We start from the raw sequence: 27,572 nt of genomic DNA on the forward strand, positions 1-27,572 counted from the left end.
TCACTTCAGTAATTAAAGAAACCAGATAAGGTATTTTCATTGAATTTATCTTTGTCTTCACTTTTTCATCCTTTTCCTCCTGCTGCCACTCCCCTATTTTCTCTTATTCCTCCTTTTTTTCCCTTCTTTCCCCTCCTCTTAACTCCCTTTCATTCTTGGCTCCTCTAAACATCCTTTTCTGTTTTTGCCTTTTCCAAGACCATACGCATTCCCCTGGTCTTCAGTACCAACTCTACTATGAGCAGTCTCCATCTGTTATAGACTAAATGTTTGTGTGCCTCCAAAATTCACATGCTGAAGCCCTATCCCCCAGGGTGATGGTATTAGGAGATAGTGCCTTTGGGAGATGATTAAGGCAAGAGAGCAGAGCCTTCCTTAATGGAATTGGTGCTTTTGTGAAAGAGGCCATAGAAAACTTGTTTGCCCTTTCTGCCAACTGAGGATGATGAAAAGATGGTGGCCTCTGGACCAGGAAGTGGGCCCACACCAGACACTAAATTTTCTGGCACCTTGATCTTGGATATCTCAGCCTCCAGAACTGTGAGAAATAAATTTCTGTTTTGTTAAACCATCCAGTCATGGTATTTTTGTTATAGCAGCCATAACAGCATCTCCTTCATGTTCTCTCCAGTGGTCTACAAAGTCTACCACGATTCCACTGCACCCTCAAATAAGCTAGGCATATTACCCCCATCACTCTATATTCGGTGCTTTAAAGCCCCGGTCTATATAGGCCTTGTGATTTTCCTCATGTTTAGGCTGTAAAATCCTGAACTAATTATTTACTATGCACCTCCATCTGCCATCAAACTTAAGTCATATTCATCCAGGAAACCTGCATTGAAGAAATAATTGCACTGTAAGCCCTATATCAGCTGTTTCTAGAGTGAGGCAGAGCTCCTAAAATCTGCATAATAGCACATTCGGCTGAAACCCGGATACCTGGGATTTTAGTCCTAGATCTAGTTTTGCGATGATGACAAGTAACATAACTACTTCCCTCTCAGCTGAGTGTTGGGCATCAAGAGAATGATAAAGTCACATATTCTTATCACAGCAGGAATTATTCTCTGCTTTTAAGGTTCTATGTGATTAGATTAGGCTCTCCTGGATAATGCAGGATAACTTCTCATTTCATTTAAACACATCTGCAAAGTCTCCTTTGCAATGTAAGGTAACATATTTACATGTTCCAGGGATTAGAATGTGGCCATATTTGGGGGAACATTATTCCACCACAAGACTGTTAAAGCTAATGTTTGTATTAGGGCGGAAATCTAGTTATTTCTAAGAATCTCCCCAAAATATAAATGCAAATACCGCCTGTCTGTTTTATTTATTTATTTTTTCTGCCTTTGCTGTCTTCAAAAAAGAAACTTAGAACTGTTACTGGCCAAACAGACTTGAAAGCCAACATTGCAGAAAATACTATGGGTGAATGAAGAGAATGAAACAGGAGATCAGAAAAATAAACCATCATACTGAATGGGCAGAAACTGGAAGCATTCCCTTTGAAAACTGGCACAAGACAGGGATGCCCTCTCTCACCACTCCTATTCAACATAGTGTTGGAAGTTCTGGCCAGGGCAATCAGGCAGAAGAAAGAAATAAAGTGTATTCAATTAGGAAAAGAGGAAGTCAAATTGTCCCTGTTTGCAGATGACATGATTATATATTTAGAAACCCCATCAGATCAGCCCAAAATCTCCTTAAGCTGATAGGCAAATTCAGCAAAGTCTCAGGATACAAAATCAATGTGCAGAAATCACAAGCATTCTTATACACCAATAACAGACAGAGACCCAAATCATGAGTGAACTCCCATTCACAACTGCTTCAAAGAGAATAAAATACCCAGGAATCCAACTTACAAGGGATGTGAAGGACCTCTTCAAGGAGAACTACAAACCACTGCTCAACAAAATAAAAGAGGATACAAACAAATGGAAGAACATTCCATGCTCATGGGTTGGAAGAATCAATATCGTGAAAATGGCCATACTGCCCAAGGTGATTTATAGATTCAATGCCATCCCCATCAAGCTACCAATGACTTTCTTCACAGAATTGGAAAAAACTACTTTAAAGTTCATATGGAACCAAAAAAGAGCCCACATAGCCAAGACAATCCTGAGCCAAAAGAACAAATTTGGAGGCATCATGCTATCTGACTTCAAACTATACTACAAGGCTACAGTAACCAAAACAGCATGGTACTGGTACCAAAACAGAGATACAGACCAATGGAACAGAACAGAGCCGTCACAAATAATACCACACATGTACAACCACCTGATCTTTGACAAACCTGACAAAAACAAGAAATGGGGAAAGGATTCCCTATTTAATAAATGGTGCTGGGAAAACTGGCTAGCCATATGTAGAAAGCTGAAACTGGACCCCTTCTTTATACCTTATACAAAAATTAACTCAAGATGGATTAAAGACTTAAATGTTAGACCTAAAACCATAAAAACCCTAGAAGAAAACCTAGGCAATACCATTCAGGATATAGGCATGGGCAGGAACTTCATGTTTAAAACACCAAGAGCAATGGTGACAAAAGCCAAAATTAACAAATGGGATCTAATTAAACTAAAGAGCTTCTGCACAGCAAAAGAAACTACTATCAGAGTGAACAGGCAATCTACAGAATGGGAGAAAATTGTTACAATCTGCTCATCTGACAAAGGGCTAATATCCACAATCTACAAACAACTCAAACAAATTTACAAGAAAAAAAAACCCATCAACAAGTGGGCGAAGGATATGAACAGACACTTCTCAAAAAAGACACTTATGCAGCCAACAGACACATGATAAAATGCTCATCATCACTGGCCAACAGACAAATTCAAATCAAAACCACAATGAGATACCATCTCACACCAGTTAGAATGGCCATCATTAAAAAGTCGGAAACAACAAGTGCTGGAGAGGATGTGGAGAAATAGGAACATTTTTACACTGTTGGTTGGACTGTAAAACAGTTCAACCATTGTGGAAGACAGTGTGGCAATTCCTCAAGGATCTAGAACTCGAAATACCATTTGACCCAGCCATCCCATTACTGGGTATATACCCAAAGGATTATAAATCATGCTGCTATAAAGACACATGCACATGTATGTTTATTGCAGCACTATTCACAATAGCAAAGACTTGGAACCAACCCAAATGTCCATCAATGATAGACTGGATTAAGAAAATGTGGCACATATACACCATGGAATACTATGCAGCCATAAAAAAGGATGAGTTCATGTCCTTTGTAGGGACATGGATGAAGCTGGAAACCATCGTTCTCAGCAAACTATCACAAGAACAAAAAACCAAACACCGCATGTTCTCACTCATAGGTGGGAATTGAACAATGAGAACACTTGGACACAGAAAGGGGAACATCACACACCAGGGCCTGTTGTGGGGTGGGGGGAGGGGGGAGGGAAAGCATTAGGAGATATACCTAATGTAAATGACGAGTTAATGGGTGCAGCACACCAACATGGCACATGTATACATATGTAACAAACCTGTATGTTGTGCACATGTACCCTAGAACTTAAAGTACAATAAAAAAGAAAAAGAAAAAAGAAAAAGAAACCATCAATATAAGCATACTATGCATCTTAATTTTTTCTTTGAATAAATACATTTGTATCCTTCAAAAAATTTTTAAACGGTATGTAATAAGAATATTCCCACATCTTCTCCCCCAATAACATGGCTGTTAGGTTCCTATACATCTGTCCACAGTTCATTCTTGCATGTATAGCAAATGTGAATGCATATCCCTATCTTTCACTCTTCACTACCAAGAAAGAAGAGAGCATTCTACATGCAACTCTACTCCATATAGTATTAAGTAAAAAATCAATCCCAGGGAACTTTTTATATCAGAACACAGGGTGTTTTTTTCCTCCATTCCTCATTCCAAAAACATTCTACTCTATTTAATAGATGTACCATAAATCTCATGGCCATTTGATGTGATTACACACCATTTATAGAATAGTCTCGTCTATACTGATTTGTAATGATTTCCTTTATGTTTAATTCCAATATGCATTTAGGCTTATTTATGTCCTATGAACTGTTTATTCATTTCCCATTCCACAGATTTTTAATTAGTGAGACTAAGATATGTTTTAGGCCGGGCGCGGTGGCTCACGTCTGTAATCCCAGCGCTTTGGGAGGCGAGGTGGGCGGATCACAAGGTCAGGAGATAGAGATCATCCTGGCTAACACGGTGAAACCCTGTCTCTACAAAAAAAAAAAAAAAATACAAAAAATTAGTCGGGCGTGGCGGCGTGCGCCTGTAGTCCCAGCTACTCGGGAGACTGAGGCAGGAGAATGGCTTGAACCTGGGAGGTGGAGCTTGCAGTGAGCCGAGATCGCGGCACTGCACTCCAGCCTGGGCGACAGAGCAAGACTCCATCTCAAAAAAAAAAAAAAAAAAAAGAAAAAAATAAAGAAAAAAAGATATGTTTTAACGTCTGGTAGCCCTTAACTTTTCTCATTACTCTTCTTGTTCAGCTATTTCTTTTATTTCTTATTTGCTTATTTTTCTTTACAAAGTTTTATGGCAACTTGTCTTCTTTACAAACACCTATTGGCATTTCTATTTATATCCATAAAATGTATGAATTTACATAGGGAGAACTGATACCTTTATGTTGTCTTCCTATCCAATAATATAGTATAATTTTCTACTTATGTAGTTTCTTTTCATACTGGGTTTCTTAAATGATATACGTGGGCTATTAAAGAAAAGAGGCAAAGTGTTATTGAGTACTATTGGGCATTCATAGACAGTGTGGGAGAGGTACTTAAAAGAGCAAACTGCTAGCTGTAAGCATATGGTTTACTACATGCTTAAAACTAACAAGAAAACAACAACAACAACAACAACAAAAACCCTTATCCCGGACAGGGACAGTAAACTAGCTGGGAAGGGTAGCAGTAAACTAGCTTGGTTCACTGATATAGTGAACCACACACACTTAGACACACACTGAAATATACACTCTCTTACTCTGCCTAGGAAAAGTGACACAAAGGTCCTCTGACCAAGTGCCCCTTTCCTGAGTTTTCCTTAGTACACAAAACAACCTGGGTTTTGTGTCCTAAGAGCCTTTTTAAAGTAATAAATCAAATCTTCTGAAACCCCAGGGTATTAAAACCATTGATGAGCCCCCTGAATGAATAATTGTGAACTCATTGGATGCTTGTGCTTAAAGGACCTCTCCCCCTTCTCTCTCTCTCACCTCCTCTCTGTACCAAGCTAGCTCTTGCTCTGTCTTGAGGTATCAGTTTCCCTGAGACTGGTTTAGATGCACCAATGTTTGCTTCCATAATACCCTTAGCTCTGCTACCATCATATTTACTAAACCTTATTGGAAGATTTCAGTGAGTTTTGTTTTTATGTTCTCTTCAGCAACAACCACTGTTCCTTGGGAGATGCTCATTAAAGGAACAGTAAGTGAATCAATGAATGATTCTAGAATAGGAATATTCTCTATATCAAGTTTTGCAAAAGTTAGTGTTATTTTCATTTCTCAAAGTTATAAGCCCAAAGAACACAAAAATTCCTATCTCACTGTAATAGAGATAATTGCAAAGAAAGATTGAAAGGTAAACATTTCAATGAATGGTCACAGTCTTGAGTGAGCACCATTTCATTATCTGATTGAAGAATTTGGCACTTGCATACTTTCCTTACCTAAAATTACCCATCACTTAATTATTTATTAAGAAAATAGCATGTTAAGCATGTTAAGTGATGTAGAATAAAAGAAAGCTAAGGTATATGTTTTGCCTCCTGTGCCCATCCATCTAAAGAGAAAGGTAATGTATGTATTGACAATACAAAGATAGAATTTAAGTACCAGCTGACTGAGATTGCCAGAAAAGACAATGGTGATGTTAACTGTTGACTGGGTTGGTGAGGGAAAGCCTTCAAAGTAGGAAAATGTTGAGTAGCCTTGTTAGATTAAAGAACAGAAGGCCAGATGAATATGGGAGTTGCCATGACTGACTTTCTTTATTGATCTGGGGACCTGTGTGGAAAAAGTAATAAATCTACATCTCAATTCTACTTTTTATATTTACCAATGAATAAATAGAAATTTAATGCTAGAATAAATAATGCCTCAGATATCTCCTATTTCCTGTCCTTAGGAATATCACAATGGATTTTACACAACTACCTACTGCTTCTAACATTAAAAGTGATTGCAAAGTCTTGAAGAACTTACAGGCCTGCTTGTTCCATATAAATATATGAAATAACTATTTCTTAAGAGATAACCAGGTAACTCAAGCAATATTTTTTCTCTACACATACGCACAACATCACTCTTCACTTGTGTAAGCAAATAAATTATAATCTCGACTATAGTATTGTTTTTCAGCAATTTAATTTTTTCTGAATATAGCTTTTATTCTATTATAATGCTTGAATGACTCACATGCAGTGTTTCCAATCCACTTTTCCTGGCTTGTGAAACTTTTTAACAAAATGTTAGCATTTGCAAGCACCAGATGTTTTGACATAAGGAGAAGCAATATGTAAATTTTAATCCATGCTAGGAACAATAGCCTGCAGGCACCTTTTTCTTATTACGTGAATCATATACTTAACCACAATGTGGTCGAGCCTATCAAAATCATCACCACCTCAAATGTAATACTTTTGTCTTATGGTTGCCAATTAATGAAACTGATACATATTTAACATGATAGGCATCCATTACTTAACCAATAAGCCTTATTGTGTTTTACTACTTCACCACCATATAGCTAGAACTCTGCAGGTGACAGTAACAACTTTTTAGGGGGTTTTAATCTTCCTTTTGGTGGTCAGTAAAATCAATGCTTGTATTAGATCTTAATGTTTTATAGCTGCAAATATTATTTTACTAAAAATATTAAAACCTATTACAATTTTTTTCATCTTTTCTACCTTTTAACTCAACTCACAGTAAGGGGTATGATGTATGATGTGTGTGTGTGTGTGTGTTTCTAATAGGAAAGATTTGGAGATAGCTTCAGTGTTTGCTACATGTATTTTCCAATAAAGAATAACATGTTCTCTTTAGCTTAAGGATTTTTCTAGGGCCAAAAAAAAGAATAACAAAGAAGAACACATTCTTATACGCAGTCTTTTCTAATACTGAAGAATTACAAAACTTTTTAAATAAGCTCCCACATGGACACACATATGTATGCCCAAACACACCATAGATGTACCTACACATACAATAAACAATCAAGTATCAAAACCATTCAGTCGTCCATATTTTCAGCCTATATACTGTTTAAGAAAAGTCATCCTGACTTATTTTTACCTGTATTAGATTATTCTTTCTATACAAAGATTATTATAATGGTCAGTATTTTGGGCACTGATAATACTTTAAGAAAAATATTCATATGATATTACTTTTTTTTTAAAGCAAAGAACCTATATTTGAACACAGAATACCACCCTTTATGGTTAACTCTGAGCAGTCCTGTTTTAGTATTTTAAAATAAAGTATGGAGGGAAAAATTCATAAACATGGTATTAAATATTAGAAAGTCTTAACACAACTGAAATCCTTATTAATTTCATTATCAAAGGATAGGTCTAGTCAATACCAATTAGCAGCTTTAAGATGTTTTACATATTAAAATACAGTATTCTATTTATCCTAGATTGTCTGGGGACCATCTAGTATATTAAAAGGTTTTGCAGAGTTTCTTAGTGATTTCACTGCTACCATCATGCCTGTTAGCAATTTAGCAACATTCTGATAAATATTTTCCATAAATCAAAGCCATAACAGCATGGTGAAGCAGATGGCAGGAGACCATATTAAAGAATGTAACAATTACTTTCATTAATAGGGAAATATTGAATCATCATTTTCAGCATGGACTATGTAGTGAGTAGTTGTCAGCTGTGATGTCTGGTGACTGTTTTAAATACCCTTTCAAATGATTAACCCACATTCTCTGTTTTCCAGTGCAGTCTATATACAAAGGCAGAACAAAAATTGTAAAACATTGCATAATTATAGTCTTTCATTTAATATATGCAAAGAAAATATTGGTACATTTTAAGGTATTTTTACAAAGATTCATGTATGTATTAAAGTACACCAAAGTTCTCCATTTTCTTAGAAAATAAGACACATTACTTTGTTGTTAAAAATGAAAAATAGCAATAATTACAAATTCTACAGTCTTATTATATTAACAATGTTTTCTTGATCTAACCAATGTTAGATTAAAATTATAGGAATGTTACTTCAGCTATTTGTATATGTAAAACACTATTAAAGTCAAAGATTTTTAACTACATTATAATTATTAAGATTAAATAGCAGAATCAATTTTAGCCTTGTATGCCATAAGCAACTGCTATGCTGTTAGATAAGATTCTTGAATTTAGTTTGCTTTTAAAATTCAGTATCATATTTAAAGAACAATATGTAACTTCTTGATTACGTATAATTCTTTCAGCAAAATCAGTCTCTTCTTTTATTTGTATATTTTGTTTGCTACATAAACTACCAGCTTTAACACAAAAACAAAATTTATTTCTGTGGAAAAAAATACAGTTGAAAATATAGAATTTTTGCAATAAAACAGTAGTGCAGGGATAAAAGAGGTAGTATTACAAACACAAAAGTCTTTACTGTTATTCTTTATGCCTGTTGGATCATGTAAGAAAAAGACATTTTACAGAGAATTTCATCAGTAGAAAACACAATAGAAATCATCTGATTATGCAGAAATACACATAAAAATCCCTTTACAAGCAGATAAAAAGTTCCCTTTTATGTATAAAGCAGTAGACAATAGTATTTCATCATTAAGTTGGTTGAATCCTGGGGGATATATTTTTTAATCAAAATAGCTGTTTTCGGATAATCTCCTATACATTCAAATTCTCTATGGACCTCAGAGGGAAAATGTAGCACTGAAAATTTTAAGAAAAGCTATTTTTTCTGCTCTTGGATTGTTTCCTTGTTTTCAAATTAAAATTCATACAAACAATACAATATTGGAACATCAATGCACTATGGTTACAGGAGGCTCATGTAACATATGAGATCAGCAACACTCGAAATGTATTTTGTATTTATTAGGCAAATGTAATGAAATCTCTGTATATATGTATACTAAGTCAAACTGACGTACTTATCAACATATGGGGCACTGGAGGGATAAATGATGTAATTCCATGTAGCACATAGAGACTATGCCATTATCAACACTGAAACAAAATTCAATCCTTCAGGTGTCTTTAAGAAACCCAGATGGTTGATCTTGCACTGATAACACAGTGAAATAATTGATTCCAGTTTTATTCCACATCTTACATATCAGATGGTCAGTAAATACCAAAAATGTTTGAATAGGGTCAAAGACATTGTAAAAAAAAATTGAAACACTTAGTTGTGCCATTTATTTATTTGAATGTTTAAATTCCACAATATCCAAACAGGAAAAAACCGTTTTCATGATACCTTGAAGTATAAGAAAATTCCTATATGACTCAGTTTTTCAAAATAAAATAAAAATATATTCCTTTTAAAATGGTGAAATCTAACTATCCTCATAACATTATGGTAAATGAGCCCACCAAATCAAGACATTCTTTGTATCTATTTTTTTAAGTAAGAGCTATTAAATATTTGATTTACAGTCATGTAGGTGGGAAAAAAATGAGTTGAAAAAGGAAGAGGAAGGCTATTTCTCAATGTCCCCAGCTCATCTGGCTATTTATTATTTAGAGCTTTTTTAAAACCTATATAAAGAAAGCCATGGTCACTGATATGCCTATAAACTGAGAAAATACCATCTGTACATATATTCTCCATTTGATATAGGAAAAATTCAAGAAGAAAAGGCACTAAAGAAAAAAATTGTAAAGAGCTGTATCTACTCACAGGAGGTCATCATTATTTTAAGATAATTGGAAGTTGGAAAGGGCTGTTTAATGTGAATCCATGAAAAAGCAGCCAACATTTAATAATATAAAAAATGATTGGATGGGATATTTTGTTGAAAAAAGAATGAAAAACAATGAAATTATTGTGTCTTACTTTAAAGGAAGTTTTATTATAATTGTAATTATGAATTAAATCTTTAAATGAAAACGGATAATTGTATACTATGTATTAATAGTCCCATTATAGTTGATGCTTTTTGTGACAGTATTATTTGATAAACAATATGCCTCTTTTACTGTTATGAAAAATCTCATTTCTGCAAAAAATATTCTAGCCATTCATAAATTTTTCTAGGGGTCTATCTTGTTTCTTAGATACTCAAATAATTTGCTTTTAAATTCACATTATTTTTGTTTGGAAATTTATTTGCATCATTTCAAAATGTTATGGTCAGATGTTTATAACACTCAGTAATTATAGTGAAACTGACCCATATATAATAAATAGAAGGCATAGTTTGCTGAGTGGGGAGGACATGTTTGAAAAACGACTACTTTATAAATGAACAACTTTTTTAGTGAATAATCTAAATTTTGGTACACTATTACTTTCCTATGCAACCTCATCATTATTAGGATTGGGATAATTATATTTAGATAAGTAGGGGTCCCCCCATTGTTATACATGACATTAACTGCACACCTAAGAGACCTGATTCAGGAATTTTTTACTTGGGATCCAAGAAAACATTCAGGAGATCCCTAAGATCTCTGAATGCATGTGAATTATTGTCCATATAAACAGTTCTATACTTTTCTAGGGAGAGGGTCTATAACTCACTAGATTCTCAAGGGATCTGCCTTAAAAAGGTAAGAACTACCATCTAATTAATTTTTAATCTATTTCAGTTGACTGGGACACAGCACAACTCTTTACTCTCTTTAAAAATTCATTACCCATTTTACAGTTCCCTGACATCTCATAATCTGAATGTAGCAGCAAATATCAGTTCCCTCTCCATATCTCTTGTGTCCAGGCTCTATCATCCTGTGCCAAGTCCTTATCTCAGCCAAGATGGTGAAGGATAGGTTTCAGGGCCCAGTAGTTGTACCTTAACAGAATGGAAAATAATGACTGAGTAATGACATAATCGGTGCAAGTCTACTCAAAATATGAAGAAATGAGAAGAGTAGATAAAATGAGAACCAAAGCCAGTCTCTATCTAATAAACTGGTGTGTTTTCCATGAACTCCAAAATATATTCCTTATCTATAATTTTTAACATTTAATCAAATTATCAACTCAGATAATGAAGTGGAATTTTGTTATAAAATTAAAAGTATGTAATATCTTCTTGAAAATTATTGAGAAGATATATCTAATAGCTGTTTCACATGGCATATTTCAGATGAATTAATCTATCAGGCTTTAATGACTGTACCCAGAAGTTAGTAATTATTTTTCCATGTCAAACAATAAAATTATTTTAATTCTCCAAAATCTGAGCAAATGATATAAGCTAATCCTGAGATAATTATTATACCATAAGGATTTACTATTTTTCTACTTTTATTAGCATTAGGGTCTCACATTTTATAGTGACATATTTTCCATGTGAGAAGTAACTAAAAGATCCTTTCGAAATTTATCCCAAAGCTTAATATTCATGAAAGATTACATCTCACTCATTAGTAATACATATTTTAGTTTTTAGCATCTCCCCTGCTACTAAAAATATTTGTTTCTATTATATTAATACTATATTATTTCACCATAGTTTTTAAGGGCCTTCACAACCTGTCGTCAGTCTTATACTTCAGATCTCCCCAACGGACATCTTCTAGGACATCCAGATCTTTCTAATGAAAGTCCTATAAAGATACTTCCCCTATTATTCTCACTTTTATCATTTGGTTGATACTATGCCTTTATATGCCCTCACTTTCACTCAATTAATGCCTTTCAAAGAGAAGTCAAATTCTGCTGTTCCCATAAACTTTGTCATTCATTTTCATTTTCTTTGACCTTCTGTATTTACAGCTTATGCTTAGATTTTTTATTCTATATGTCTTCTATCTTTTGTTTTTGTTTTCATGCATTCTCATTAACTACCTTAGGAGTAAGACCGTATCTTTTTCAACTCTTCTACATTTTCTCAGGACTCACTGCAGTTCTGAGTATGCCTCCATGAATACTCATTGATCAGATGATCACTCTTGGAGGTCCAGCACAGAGCAACGTGCTTGGTAACTTAATTTCCTAACCTAAGACAAGCGCAAGAGATAAAAATCTAAATGAAGCATCATAGTTATAAGTGCTTACAATAAATGCTAACAGTGCAACCAAAGATCATAGGACACTCTAAGTGCTTATAGAAATAGAACCGTACGTTTCTCTCAGAACTGAAAATAATAAGAAATAGTTTCTGCTTTAATAACTGTTTTGTCAATTGGCAATTCAATTTTTAATATTTTATCCATTTGGAGAAAAACCAAATCAACAACGAATTGATTTCTGTCCAATACTGATAAAAAGTTTTAAGTCTTGAAAACTGTCCTTTTAGGGGGACTTTTTAATATTTTATTTACTAAAATTGATGATCTGACATCTCTTCTTAATAAGAAAAGAGAATTTGGAATGTGATTCTGATGCAGTCAGAAGAATGAAGAAAACAAAAGAACATATACTACCTGAATTATGTGCATACGTGTAGGTGTATGTTTGTGTGAAGGGATACAATTCTGGTCCATATTCCTGAGGAAAATATTCGATATGTTCCTTTTCCTGAACAGAGACTGGAGATATAAATATGCATGGATGCTTTTAGAATTAGTGTAATTGAACCAACTACAATAAAATGAGGATCTAATTTTAGTAACCAATGTTTTTATAAGTTATCCATATTTTATTGTGGAAAATTCTCACATTTATTGTAGATTTGCCTTTCAACCACAAGTGACAGATAATCTATTATACATTTATTTCTCCTATAAAGTTTGAACTTTAGACATGTCTACTAGACAATGGAGAAAGGCAATGACCACCAGATATGTTATCTTGATTCCTGAAGACTGATGTGAAAGTTGAAGAGAAGATGGAAATGAGTAACTAAGAGACTGTTTGTATATTTCAGTCATTTAACACTTTGCAGTCATTAGTTCCAGTAGTACACCACCAAGTTGCTGCTTTTAAAACATCAATAAAGAGCTATTTCTTATGCTGTACCTCTTTCCAGGAAAACAGAATTTAAGTGGATTTGGAGTCCATAGTCAAAGAAGAAAACACCTTTTTTTACCCTCAATAATTCATTAACACTATGATTTTTCTTCCTGCGAATTCTTCTGTTGCTTCTATCAGTTTTTCATGAACAACACATTCCTTTAAGAAAAAAATAAGCCAAAGCAACATATGAAACACAGAGCATAATTGCATAGCACCAGCATAGAATTGCTTTCCAGTTGATGAATTGGGTCTGTTTATTTCTTATAATTCATCACCATCATCTGAGCTAAAGCTACTTCTCCTACTGCTTTCTTTGGAAACTGCAGGGGAAGTGGCAGATAGCAGAGGATCTGTTCCAAATGGAGAGATTGTGTCATCCAATAGCATGCCATCCAATCTTTGTTCCTCTTTCAATGCGGCACTAAATGATAAATCTGTGAAGTATGACAAAGGATCAGAAAAGGCTACAGCTTGATCACAGAGCTCAGGGCTTGGCCCCTGAGACACAGTCAGTTGTTGGCAATAGTCTACTGAATTCTGCTCAGGATGGCTCTGCTGTTTGGTGACATGAGCACCTAAATCAACCGTGCCAAGCGAAGCCAGGGTTGGCAGACCATGAGTACGAGCCTGAATTTCTAGTTCCTGTAATTTCAAACGAGAATCATTAAATAATGTCTTTGAAATTGGATTTCACACTAGAGAATAAGCCAGACATAGAATCAAAATATTAACAAGCATTTAAAATGAAGAGTAATACAAATTATGAATAATCTTTGCAAATAATGAAATTGATACATTTCTGATGCATGAAAAATAACTCTGAGAAAATTACTCAGATTTTTTTTTAAGTTTGGTCTCATTGTTCTACAAAGGTTATGACTGATGATGGTTCCATAGTGGCTCAGACTACAATACAGCCATTTGGAGATAGCAGAAAGTCATCTATTTATTCTTCCTCATTAATTTCTCACCATAAATGCAGGATCTTTTCATGGAAACAGTAAATGTTTTACCTGGTGCTAAGCATACTCACATTTTTAAAAAATCTTGAGAGTTATAAAAGCCCATGTTTTGATATTTTGGATTATATGAACAGATGAGAAGTGACTTAATACACACTGGCACAACATGCTTTGAGGCAATGAAATCCATAGCAATGTTGGAAAGAAACGAAAGAAGGAGGGGAGAATTTAATGTCCAATATAATCTAGATAAACAAATGTTCTACTTAGTATTATTATTTGATTAGGATAATAATGTGTGCATTTATGAAATGAGTTATATTTTATGCATTTTGTAATTTGTTGTCATTATATATGTGTATATATATACGCACACACATACACACATATATGCACATATATGTGTATATACATGTATACATTTTCAGCTATCTCGATCCTGGATTTCTAGTCAAAACCTAATTGAAACAACCCAATTCACGAACTTCTAAAAAGCAGTAAAATTATCCTTCAAAAGAAAAAATAATTGTTAATAAGAGAAAAAATAAATGAGACCAATGAAGAAAACTGATGACAGTCGAGTCATATGTAAGCTATGTGGCTCATGGCAACATTCTTATAAAAACCTGAATCCGAAGTAGAAGTCGCCTGTTAGCCTGCTCTAATTTCTTCTGTCTGTGTTCTAATTCTCTGGCTCTCTGTTGTTCTTTTTGTAGCCACTTGATGTACTCCACTGATGCTTTTAGAATGGTTCCTTTGTTCCAGCGCATATCACTATAGAACGGAGAGATAACCTTTTCACAATTGTGCATGTCAGCAGAATTCATAAGAACTTACAAAATCTTTTACATTAATATGAAATAATGATTTACATGACTATTATTCACTCTTAGATATTATTGCTTCTGAATAGAAATTTTAATAGAATAGTTAAGAAGCCCTTATATAGTAAAATTAATCCCAGAATGAAAATAAGTGTCAAAAGAAAGTAATAAAGTGACTTTTTGTGGGAGAGCTAAATGCAATATCATGATTCTACCATTACAGTTTTTATATTTTTAGTGAAAATTGCTTTTATTATTAACTCCAAGATTAAAATCTATGTGCAGTATTTCTGCATTAATGAACTAGGAAATGTACATTACTGAGGACTTAAGCCTAAATTTTTTAAGATCATTCCAAATGTAGCAATCTTTTAACCTACTTTCTAATAAGGTTGCTTTTATGTTTCTAAGAAAAAAATAAAGTCCCTCCTGAATGGTGATCCTGAGTGACTGTGAAACAAATCAGACTCTGGCAACATCACTTTACGTAATAGAGCAAACTTTCTAAAACCATTCAGCCATTTTTTTTCTGTACGAATATCATCAAAACTTTTTAAAAGCTTGATGTGAATAGCTATTTTTAAATACATTTAAGATAAGTAAATATAATTAAACATTACTGGATAACTTTTTAGGCTATAGCATAGAAGAAGTCATTTCATTAAAACTTACTTTTAAGATAGGAGAAATTAAAGATATGAAATTGTGGAAGAGGCTACTGATTTTGATATCTGAAAATATACATTAATGAATGTAATACTGCATGAGGACTAATAATATGTTTGGAGAATGAGTCCAAACTAATTGCTAAATGTTAATCAGAGTTGTTGGAAAACCTGGATGCATTTTTGAATTTAGATTCACAAGATGTTTTTAATATAGCATAAAGTACACAGGTAGGGAAATATAACATTTTTCTACATATATTTTTGGTGATTTGACAATGCCATTAGCAGTAAAATATTAAAAGAAGAGACATTTTTCTACCAGCAGGTGAAAATGCTTACTGGAGCCTGGATAAGAGCTCTGTTCTACTGCAATGCACCAAAACATTGTCAATGGACATCGCAAGTTTGAAAATGCTTTGTCATTTCTTTAAGGCTATAATGGCTGTTGGTCTCATTCCACTCACAGAGGGTGAGGGGAATGGGTGGGAGGGTTGTGGTGGGAAGGGTGGGGAGAGACAGTCTATTTTTGGTGCTAAACCAAGTATCTGTAACTGAAACATGTAATGGACTCTGAACTAAAATTTAAGTAGTAGCAAAAGCCTTATGGACCTTTATTTTGTGTCATTTTTTCTCATGGAAAGAAAAACTTGAGGACAGAGAAATAGATTTTAAAAAAAAGATAACCCTAGCTAACTCTGAAGTTTAAAGTACTATCAGTTCAAAAAGAAGCTTTCAAAATGGTAGTAGAGAAGACACAATGAGCCTCCCTTCAATTTGTATCTGATGTCACTTACAATAATTTTTTTAAGTTCCTCTATTTTAAAGAAATTTTAATGTATGAGGTTCTTTCTTTTTTTATTATTTTTTATATTTACTAAAGAGACTTTTGCCTCTCTCCCAAAACAATGTCAGCAAAGTAGGCATTACAAATATTATATAAGGTGGTACCATATAAACACAGACACACCAATAAAGGCATGGCTAAAGAATGAATGTTGATAGTTGATGCTGGCCTTTCATTTTCTGCACAACAATTTTTTAAGATCTTAAAATTTTGGTGGATTAAAAGCCTGAATGCATTTACAGTCAGAGCAGATAATACAAATGTATAAATTAGAGTAAGGAGTGCTGCCAGGCAAAACTATGGAAAATGTACAATCTGTTGTTATCTTAGGAGTGTACAACCACTTAAAAGCATTAAAAAATAATTAAAAAAAGATTTTAAAAAGAAAGAAAATAATACTATGACAGGTTTGAATTTTTTTTTTTTCTTCAACATTTTGTGACTCCTGACTTAGAAAGCTTTGTCAGGTCTCATATTCTACGCCAACTATCATTCTTACACAGAAGCAGGAGGAATTTGGTTGTAGAGGGGAGGAAAGATAAAGTTAAAAAACTTCAAACTATTTAGAAAACATTTTACAGTGCAAAAACAAGAGCAATAGAGTAATTAATGATCTAATAATACTTTTAACTTTCTACTCATGTAAGTTTTGTAAACATGGCTCACAAAAACACATATGGACAAAAGCGTTTCCAAGAAAGCTAAGGAGGACAACTACTACATATTGTAGAAGCTCTTCACTCTTTCTCTTTGATTGTTATTTTTGTTTGGGTTTTGTTTTTTTAACACCGGTTAAGAGATTGTCATTGCCTGGTCGTGTTTTTTTCATGTAATTTTCTCAACCTATATGTCTCAATGACAGCTGTTCTCTATATTACTTTTCCTTCTGACCTCACCATTTTGACTGCAAATAAATAGAACTTTCTGAATGTTTTGATACATAAAAATAAAAACTTCATAGAATTCAAAGTGTCTTCAGGTATTAGTTTTTATTTCCTAAGCCAACTCCAAAATATATTCCAATCATGAGCTGGGAAGGTACTCAAAGGCCAACCATGCCACAGTTGCTGCTATTTGCCCAAGAGTATATGGTGTTTAGGAGATAAGCCCCGGGTTTCCTCACTCAATGCAGTACTCTTTCTGCCAACCTGTGGCTTTCCCACCTTTCAAATGCATCTGTTATAAGAAATACGTTTTATATAGTGACTTGGCACACTCTTAGTAAATAAAACTGTGACAAATATTTCACAGGGCTTTCCTATTCTCTTTACATGTAATACTCTCATATTTTCAATGCTATTCTTCCTTTTTTGTTTAAAATGCTGCATTTGTCTCATTTGAGTGATTCCATGACTCGTTAATAGGTATGGCACATAATCTGAAATATCTCATACTAGATAATTGTATAGTCTGATGTACTTTTTATTTTTTAAAAACTGTTCTTAGTCATTTTAGTGGTTGTAGTCACCTTTCAACAAGTTATTCAAAAATTTGCTAAACTCAGACTAAAATCTTGTATGGTCTTTTTTTTTTTCAGATCCACTGTTTGTTAATTTCCTCATCATCATAACATAATAATGTCATTTCTTCTTTTATTTACTCACCCTCAAAGTAAATTTGCCTACTCTATGCTACCCTTCCCTTTCCCCAGCATTCTTGTTTCCCGTGACTTTTAGATTATCCCTAATAACATCTGAAAATTTGACAAATGGATCCAGAATAATTTTGTCGCGTAGATGGGTACTCCTTAGTCCATGGAGCCAGACCATGGTTCTCAGGTAAAGTCCATTTTAAGAGGATACACTCTGGATTCAATCATGGGACCCTCATTGCTAAACCCTAAAGAGGGACACTGGAGTAACAGGTGAGGCCACAGCAAGCCAAGAAATAAAATGTATTTAAACAGAATTAGTACTGAGATTTTTGGAATGTCACACATTTCAATGAAGTGTCTTCTCTACCTGTGATATACGGAAAAATCCATGTATAGACATAGTCAGCATCTAATTAATGTGTTTTCCATTAGACCCCAAATAAATGTTATTTGCGTACATACAACATAATAGAATTAAAACAAATAATAACCCTCCTTTATGAGATTCATAAGGAAGAGAAAAACAATGCTTACAATGCAGTTTTCCCAATTCTGGTCTCTTTTAGATATGAGTCTATCATAAATTGAATTTTCATATTCTAGACCAAAGGTAGACAAACTATAGCTCATAGCTTATTTTTGTCAATAAATTTCACTGGATGAGGTCAAGCTCATTCATTCCATGTTGTCTGTGTCTGCTTTCATGCTACAATGCCAGAGTTAAATAATTGTGACAAAGACTTTATGTATGGCCCACAAAGCTTGAAATATTTACTATCTGGCCCTATACAAAAAATACTAACCATCTTGTGTTCTAGAAAATGAATTAGAACTAGAAAGGAGTCTTTAGATAAAGTTTTTATTAAAATTTGGAGTAATAATCTCTCATAAAACTTTATAACTTGCAAACTATTCCCATACACCTTATTTGATTTTATTTTTATAAAAATGCAGGCATATAGGGAAGACAAGTGTTTTCTTTAGCTAACAGAATCACATGTTTAGAGACTTTAAAAGATTTGAAGAGTTTGGAGTAGAGTCTAAATTAGGCCTGAGCTCTTCAGACCCTAAATGTCTTCACAATCTAGTATGTATATAAGGACAAATGTTGCATTCCTTTTTCTAACAAATTGTTGAATTGTCCAAGTAAATGAGCAAATTCGGATTTAGAGAAAAAGTGCTTTAAAATCTCAGAAACATAACGTGTGTGTGTGTGTGTGTGTGTGTGTGTGTTTATGTGTATATGTGTAGGGTCTTGTTCTACCACCCAGGCTGGAATGCAGTGGTGTGATCATGGCTCACTTCAGCCTTGACATCCTGGGTTCAAGTGATCCTTGTGTCTCAGCCTCCTGAGTAGCTTGGAGTACAGGTGCATGCTACCATGCCCAGCTTGCTCTTTCTTTCTTTCTTTCTTTTCTTTCTTTCTTTGTTTTCTTTCTTTCTTTCTTTCTTTCTTTCTTTCTTTCTTTCTCTCTCTTTCTTTCTTTTTTTTCTCTCTTTCATCTTTCCTTTTCTCTTTCTTTTTCTTTCCTTCTTTTCTTTCTCTCTCTTTTTTCTTTTTCTTTCTTTCCTTCCTTCCTTCTTTTCTTTTTTCTTTTCTTTTCTCTTCTCTTCTCTTCTTTTCTTTTCTCCTTTCTTTCTTTTTTTTAGAGGTAGGATCACACCCAGGCTGATCTTGAACTCCCGGCCTCAAACAATCTTCCTGTTTGGTCCTCCCAAAGTACTGGGATTATAGGCATGAGACAATGTGCCTGGCCCACAAGTATCACTTTATCAAACATGATCATTTCTGGATAATAAATAATATCCAGTATTTGGAGAAAAAAGTTCTCAGTTTTACTGAAATATTTTCAAATCATTATTAATGCTACAGATTCCATGTTTTTGCTTTTTTTTTTTTTTTGAGATGGAGTATTGCTCTGTTGCCCAGGCTGGAGCGCAGTGGCATGATCTCAGCTCACCACAACCTCTGCCCCCTGGGTTCAAGCGATTCTCCCACCTCAGCCTCCTGAGTAGCTGGGATTACAGGCACGCGCCATCACGCCTGGCTAATTTTTGTATTTTTAATAGAGACAGAGTTTTACCATGTTGGCCAAGATGGTCTTAAACTCCTGACCTCAAGTGATCTGCCTGCCTTGGCCTCCCAAAGTGCTGGGATTACAGTTGTTCGCATTTTTAAAGAAACATTCAACATTTTAAGTTGACACTTTATTTCTCAATATTTACAAGAGTAAGTAATTTGTTTGATGGACATTTTGTGCATACAGCACAAAGCCTGGTCAGCATCAATCAATATGCTTTTGTAATTCCATTTGTTACTTGTGTGTCTCCAAAATTCGGGGACCTTGGAAAATCTAACAATTCTATTTTCACTTGCACACAAATTTTAAATCGGAAGAATTGTTATACTCATAAAAATTGAATATACTAGTCAGCATCATAAATAATATTTGACATTATCACTAAATTTGACAATATTGTCACCATAGAGAAAGACTCACTATGAACTGAGGAGAAATAATCTATTTACTTCGTATAGCTCAAGAGGACAACTCTTAGTAACAGCCCTGATGCTCGATAACAATTAGCCTGGAATAGACATTTTAAAATGAGCCCAGCAATAGCCTTATTTTTGCCATAAGCTGCTTAGTTTCCTAGTCATTGGTTCTCTCCTCCCCTCTTCCCTCCCATTCATTTTGGGGGTCTTTAAATTATAACATTATTATAGAAATGATTGTTGAACTCACGGATCATTAGACTTTGGAATAAGAGTGCCAAGCTCCTTGATTCGGTAATTAATATTATACCTTCTTCTTCTTTCAACTATTAAAGAAGAAATATTATTGATTATTCTCATTAACACACAGTTCACTTTTGGTCAGCTGTAAACTTTCTTAACAATCTTTTAAAAACAATGGGCAAAAAACTTTCCATTTGGTCAAAAGATAATACCTCTCAAGAATAAAATAAAAATTCTTATTCTAAAAGTAAAGGTTTCAATATTAGAATTATAAATCTATGATTTACACTGTTTTAAAAACATTTTGTCACAAAACATTTTTAAAAATTCTTTAAAATACTATAATACTCATAATGAAATGTGTATAAGTATATATTAATATGTATATATGTTTGATTATTTCATACATTGCAATTTGTCAATCCATCAGGATGGTAATCATTTGAGGTCGTGCAACACTCTTTACTCTTCTCATATACTGTCCTCAAAGCCTAACGCAATGTTTAGCACATAGTAGGTCTGTGTATCCAATTAGACTCTGATCTCCTTGAGGGCAGGGACCTAACTTACTTATTTTTGTATCACCAGAGAGCTTGACATATAGGAGGTGGTAAATAAATGTATATTGATTAGACTGTAAATTTATTTTTCTATTTTAGTTCCAATAATATATAAATAAGTGGTTTTTATACTTTGGCACTCTTTAGACACACCTGGAAAGATTGTTAAAATAGATTTGCACCACACACTTCAAGATTCTAATTTTAGTGTGTCCTGGAATTAGGGGGACAAGAGTGGGCAAGAACTTCCATTTCTAACAAGTTTCATGGTGATGCTGATACTGTTTTTGTAGGGCCAATGCTTTGAAAACTACCGATAGAAGCTCTTATTCAGAGACTGTTTTCTCTTTTTGCATTTCCATACATTCATTGCTTATGGAAATTTCTGAACATCGTAAATGTTCAACATACAATATATATCTGTCAAATTTCCTGTATTACTCTTCTCTAAGAGCAGTCTTCTACTCCATATTCCTAATATCAAGAACCGTAACATATACATGGTATCTTTTTCAACAGATATGTTTAAAGCTTTCGGGAAATAAAGGTAGAAAAGGATATGAAGAAGAAGGAAAATATATTTTTTTAAATGTTGGAAAATACTTAAACAGTTCACATTTGAGAATTATGAACTGCTACTAGAAACAAGGAAAGTCATCAAAGACTATCAATTGCCTTGATGAACTTACTCTACAAAGCAAATTACGAGAATGAATTTGACCTTTAGGAATACTACATTGTGATTCCTCTAAAATGAGAATATAATTGGTTCTGGTAAGAGTTTATTTTCCCTCTTCACCAATCCTATTTCCCCTGTGCACACAATTCAAAAAACAGCAAAATGACACCACAAAAAACACTGACTAGAAAATCAAGGTAAAGCTAATAGAAACATATATACACACATATAATACATATATACTTATATAGAAATGTATATATATAACATGCATATATATAAAATAGTAAGAATTTATTATTTTGTGTCCACACACATTAACTCTTATAAGCCACACTTTTAAATACAAGATGAAGAACAACTGTGAAGGAAGTTCGCAGTTTTTTTTTTCTCAAAATAAGGGACTGTTTTTGTCCTGTCACGTTTCTTTAAGATATTTTATTTAAATCTATCTTATGTAGAATGTCAGAACTTTCTTCTCTACTCTTCTTAGATAGTAGTCTATGAATTTTTAAATGGCTGATTATAATGAGAAATCTGGCTCCCCAATGGTGTTCATACCTTGTACTAGTTATCTGTAAAGGAGTCAAGTTTTAAGAAATTACTAAACTACTTCATGTCATGGTGGTTACACTCTTCACAAAGTTTTTGACATATTCACTTAATCCCGTACTTAGATCCAGGCAGGAGAAGCTCTTACTCTGATCAATACTTAGAGGAAGCACTCTTGCCTTCTCTGGCCATGCCTCTCTCCACTCAGCAAGGCAGCTACAGGGCCAAGGGAACCCTTCTAAACTATATTCTGGGTTATCGGCACAAGCAATTTCCTCCCTAATTCCCTGAGTTCACTTCCAGAGCCTGTGCACGCCACCTCCCTAGGTCCATCCTCCTGAAGACGGAACATGACACCAGTGTGCTCACTGGAGGCCCCAGTTCTGACCAATGGGCAGTTGTTTGCAGGGCTGTATATGGAGCTTGAATGTACAGGACAGGGTGTTCACAGTCACGTTTGAGGCCACTTGTAGCACAGAATGGAATAGGGAGTGCAGAAAGAAGAATGGGGGACTGCAAGCTGAGAGCTGACATTGCCCTGCCCTGACATTTTCACGCCAAACTCCTATGAGCTGAAAATTCTAAATTCACTCCTGGCCTCCCGGTCTTTATGAAGAATGGAACATAATTCTATGTAAACTTCTGGTAAATTGGACTTCCTTTGTAATTTTGCTATGATCATCACAAGTTTTTAGGGTTTTTCTAGATTCATTCTATTTAAAACTTATAATTTTTTTAAGTCTTTGTTTCCTCCAAAAGCAAGATGATGTAGCAGGTGTATCTAGCTTAAGAAACACTTTGATAATGGATATACAGGACACCATGTTACTCTACATTAAATGACTTGTCTAAGCTGCAGACACAGAAGAGAGAAGGTAGGATTAAGGTCAGTAATCGTTCAGTGGCTAATTAGGAGAAAAGTCCATAGTTCCTCAATTTACTAATCCCTTCTCTCAACCATTAGCTCTCCCCACTCATAATCTGGACCAAAGTTATCTGCTCTGACACTAAAGCCTTTGAGAATAAAATCATTTCTCGGAGGACTGTTATGACCACGTGCCAGCTCTTGTCTTAACAGTCACACACTCAGCAAACATCACTGTGACACAGGCAGGTGCTTTATGAACAGATGCAGGTTTCACAGGTACGTATATACTCAATTTCAGCTAGCGATATGTAAGGAAATTAGTCATTAATTTTAGGAATTTGCAATATTTTATTTATTTTAATTTCATTCTACTCTGTTCTCAGTTTTTGATTTGGCTTCCAGGATGAAAAGGCTTCACACTCAATTAGTTAAGCTCACTTGAGAGAGTTACACACTTCAGACATGACCAAGCATTCTAAAGCTCAGCCTTGCTGCCAATCTACTTTTCTTGCCCGATTTCTCCATCTCATATGACCTGTTATCAGAGTCTAATTGACCCTTAGGAAGGCATGAGAGCTCTATTTGTTCCAGAGGTGAAATTCAGCACTGCAACACAGCAATGTCTTTCAGATAACATATCATTAAGAAGGGAGGAGCAAATTGACACAGAAAAATGAGAACCTGGAGTTATGTTTCTTATTATTTAAATGTTGTACGTTTTCAAAAGTCACTTTTATCTCTTTAAACCTTTGAGTCAGTGAGTCACAACAGAATTCAAATGTAACCAAATGCACTCATCTCAGTCACAGGCAGCCTCCTTGGAAGTGAATGATCAAGGAGGGAATTCGAGATGTTTCATTTTGTGAAAATAGATAGCTTTTCTGAGTGTTCACATTGTTAATATTTCCCAGAATAAATCAAGTTGTATGTGTAATTAATTTTGGCCATCTGACATCAAAATACTTATGGAGTATAATAAAAGACCACATACCTTAACCTCTATGCATTTCCTTTTGCATTAATTTTATATGGAAAAATATATACTCACTGAGGTTGTGGTTGTCCTTTTTTTGTCTCTCTTTTGCTAAAGCTCTAGTGTCAGTTTCTGATCAAAAGAAAAATAATAAAAACCATGCTTAGTTCTACCTTAAAACCCCTCCAGGCAACATAATTCAGAACTCCTAGGTGAAAATAAAATACTATTTGCTCCAAAATGGTACAATAATATTTTTGATGCAAATATTCAGAAACTTGGAACACAGTACTCTTCAGTAAAAGGCAATGGCAAAGCTTTTAGGCTCTGGGATAATAAAAACTGAATTTATTTTCTGGCCTCCCATTTAATAGCCATATGATCTATTGCCACATTTCTCTGTGTTTCAGGCTCTTCATCTGTAAAATGACTATAATACAATACCTACCTTAAAATAATTGTGATAACCAAAAGAAATATAGTACACAGAAAATATAGTATTGAATTATTATTTTCAGAATTTTGAGATTCAGAAAGAAGTTATTCCAACCTAAATATTTTATTAGTAATTATTATTTCTACATCCCAAGAGTTGCAACTCACTATATTTCTCAAATATCCATATGAAACAATTCCACACTTTCTTCCAGCAAATGGCATTTCCCTGTATGTATGGTGTGGTTGTATTTATATGACCATCAACCTCCAGGATGGCCTACAATGATTCTTAATTTGTAGTATTCACACCTTGTAATTCCCTCCCACATTAAAAAAATAAGGCTGACCTGTGAAGCCACTAGCTTGTTGCGGAAATGACTAGTATGGTATCCAAGGCTAGATAATAGGAGAAATTTTTAACTTTCACATCGGCATCTCTTTGATCTCTAGTTGTCATGTCATGAGGACACTCAAGCAACCCTATGAAGAAGTCCAAGCAGTCAGGAACAAAGACCACTTGCCAACAGGAAGCACTATCCTACAAGACCTTGAGTGAAACACCTTGGGAGTGCATCCTCCAGCCTCAGTCAAGTCTCAGGTGTCTGTACTTCTGGCTGACATCTTGACTACAGCCTCATAAGAGATTCTGGTCTAAACGAATTCACTAGGCCACTCCTGTATTCTTGATGCTCAACGACTGAATGAGATTATAAATGTTTATTACTTTGAGATTATAAATAAATGTTTATCGCTTCAAGTTGCTAAATTTCAGGGGTAATTTGTTGTTATGCAACAAAAATAATACAATATTATTAGAGTTATAGTTTAAAAAGTTAATAAAATAATATATTTTATTTAAATGTATTTATTTAAAACTATAGTCATTAATTTTAGTCTGAATAATTTGGATGCATAGACATTTTTGAATTATCGATTGAGCTTTAAGAGTGGTCATGTTGTATTTATTTAAAATTTTACCATGGTGTTTGAGCTCCAAACCAAAAGTTTATTGCAGAAATCTCAAGTGAATTTATTTACTTTATTCTTATGGAGGAACTAACACAGGACTTGTAAGTCAGGAAACCCTTACGTTGATCCAGTTCCGCCTGTAATCAGCTGTTACACCTTTAGGAAAGTAGCTCCTTTGACCCTGGGTTGATTTCCTCATTTATTTTGGAAGAATTTGACTATGCTCCTATAATTTGAGTTGTAACAATTAAACTATTGAAAACTCAGGGTTTATTTTCAATTAAGAAAACTAAATGTGAATCTATCACAAAATCCATAAAACAAGCTAAAAAGAAAAAAATCCAACATTTGTTTTTTATCAAACTCTGCATACAAAGAATAGAATCCACAAAACAAGCTAAAAAGAAAAAAAATCCAATACTTGTTTTTTATCAAATTCTGCATACAAAGAATAGACTAATTTCTCTAATTTATTATATCACTTTGTAACTATGTTAATAAATGGCATCTATTTAATATAAAAATGAGCCTATGTTAAATGAAGCTGTCTTTTATATATGTATGTATATAAGTGTGTGTATCTATATGTATATATCTATATAAAACATATATGTGCTTTTGCTCAATTTCCAAAATAATGAATCAATTCAGTCAAACTATAAGTTATTTTAACTTACTGCTTGATTATCATAGAAATAAATGATGAATTTACTGTCTGCCTTCTTTTTTGTAATTGTTTTGTTATACTTTTAAAATTCTAGTTAGCACAATATATGTCACTCATAACTTATGTCATTAATAAAAATAAAAAGGGTAAAACTATGAAAGCAACATTACCTGTAATTTCTCTTTTCATTGGTAGACTACTTGGACAAGAAGCACTTGTAAGCCCCATGTTAATTGGTGAAATTCCTTGTTCACCACTATACACATCCAAAATACTTCCAGATAACTTGAGAGGAAAAAGGAGGAAAAGATTAGTAAAAATCTTCTGTGCAAATTGATTTATTTAGTTATATATATTACATTTTCCACTTTAAATGTGGCATTTTGTTAACAATAATTTCTAATTTGGGGCATTTTGTTTTTAAACAAGACAAGAGTATGCATTAACTTTTTAAAAATGCATTATAAAATGCTTACAGATAAGATGCACTGAAAAAAAGTTATATGTGTTTAAACAAAAAGAGAAATCAGTTCATGTATGAAGGAAAATTCCTATTAATATTTACAAAGTTACGGACGTTTGATCCAGCATATGACCTGGTTATAAATGGATGTAATTAAAAATATTATTTTGGACAAAAATCAATATACATCTTTGCAAAGCTGGAAAGTTCACCACATCCCACAAATTAGGTATAACGGTTGAACATTTTGGGAGCCTTCTTAATATCATCAGTGCTACCAGCAACTCACAGTCAAGAAGTGTTTTACACTGTTAATTAAATGAGAAACTCTTCCCTTCCTGGAAGGCATACTTTTTCTCATTGTACACTTAATGTTCTAGATTATTATAAATATCCCAGCTGGTAACCAAGAGTAGTCTAAAACTACTTTTGCCTCTAGTGAATATAGGGTACATCCAATTATAGCAACACTGCAATTCTTGAACTGCTTCTTGGGAACAATTTTTCAGAAAACCTAAGTTGCTTTATACACAATTCAAAACTGCACCAATTCATTATTCAAATTGTGCTTATTGATTTGATTTCCCAAGAAAATCAAATTTAAG

General features: G+C 33.9%; 1 protein-coding gene across 8 annotated transcripts in view; it reads right to left on the reverse strand.

Moving 5' to 3' along the window:
* Nucleotides 1–8,049: 8,049 nt before the first annotated feature.
* TFEC (transcription factor EC) overlaps nt 8,050–27,572 on the reverse strand; it is a 227,338-nt gene continuing 207,815 nt past the window's right edge. For 7 of the 8 annotated variants that reach the window (XM_063642144.1, XM_063642148.1, XM_055283752.2 and 4 more), the window contains 5 exons: nt 26,675–26,789; nt 24,506–24,562; nt 20,806–20,881; nt 14,755–14,902; nt 11,509–13,808 (listed from right to left, as the gene is read on the reverse strand). In XM_063642144.1, the coding sequence (XP_063498214.1) occupies nt 13,428–13,808; nt 14,755–14,902; nt 20,806–20,881; nt 24,506–24,562; nt 26,675–26,789 (777 nt within the window). In that variant the 3' untranslated portion in view covers nt 11,509–13,427. Of the gene's footprint in view, nt 13,809–14,754; nt 14,903–20,805; nt 20,882–24,505; nt 24,563–26,674; nt 26,790–27,572 lie in introns of all 8 variants that reach the window. The other variant, XM_055283754.1, reaches the window with a different exon arrangement.

Source organism: Symphalangus syndactylus, chromosome 6 (assembly GCF_028878055.3).
Source record: "Symphalangus syndactylus isolate Jambi chromosome 6, NHGRI_mSymSyn1-v2.1_pri, whole genome shotgun sequence".
NCBI classification, from domain to species: Eukaryota; Metazoa; Chordata; class Mammalia; order Primates; family Hylobatidae; genus Symphalangus; species Symphalangus syndactylus.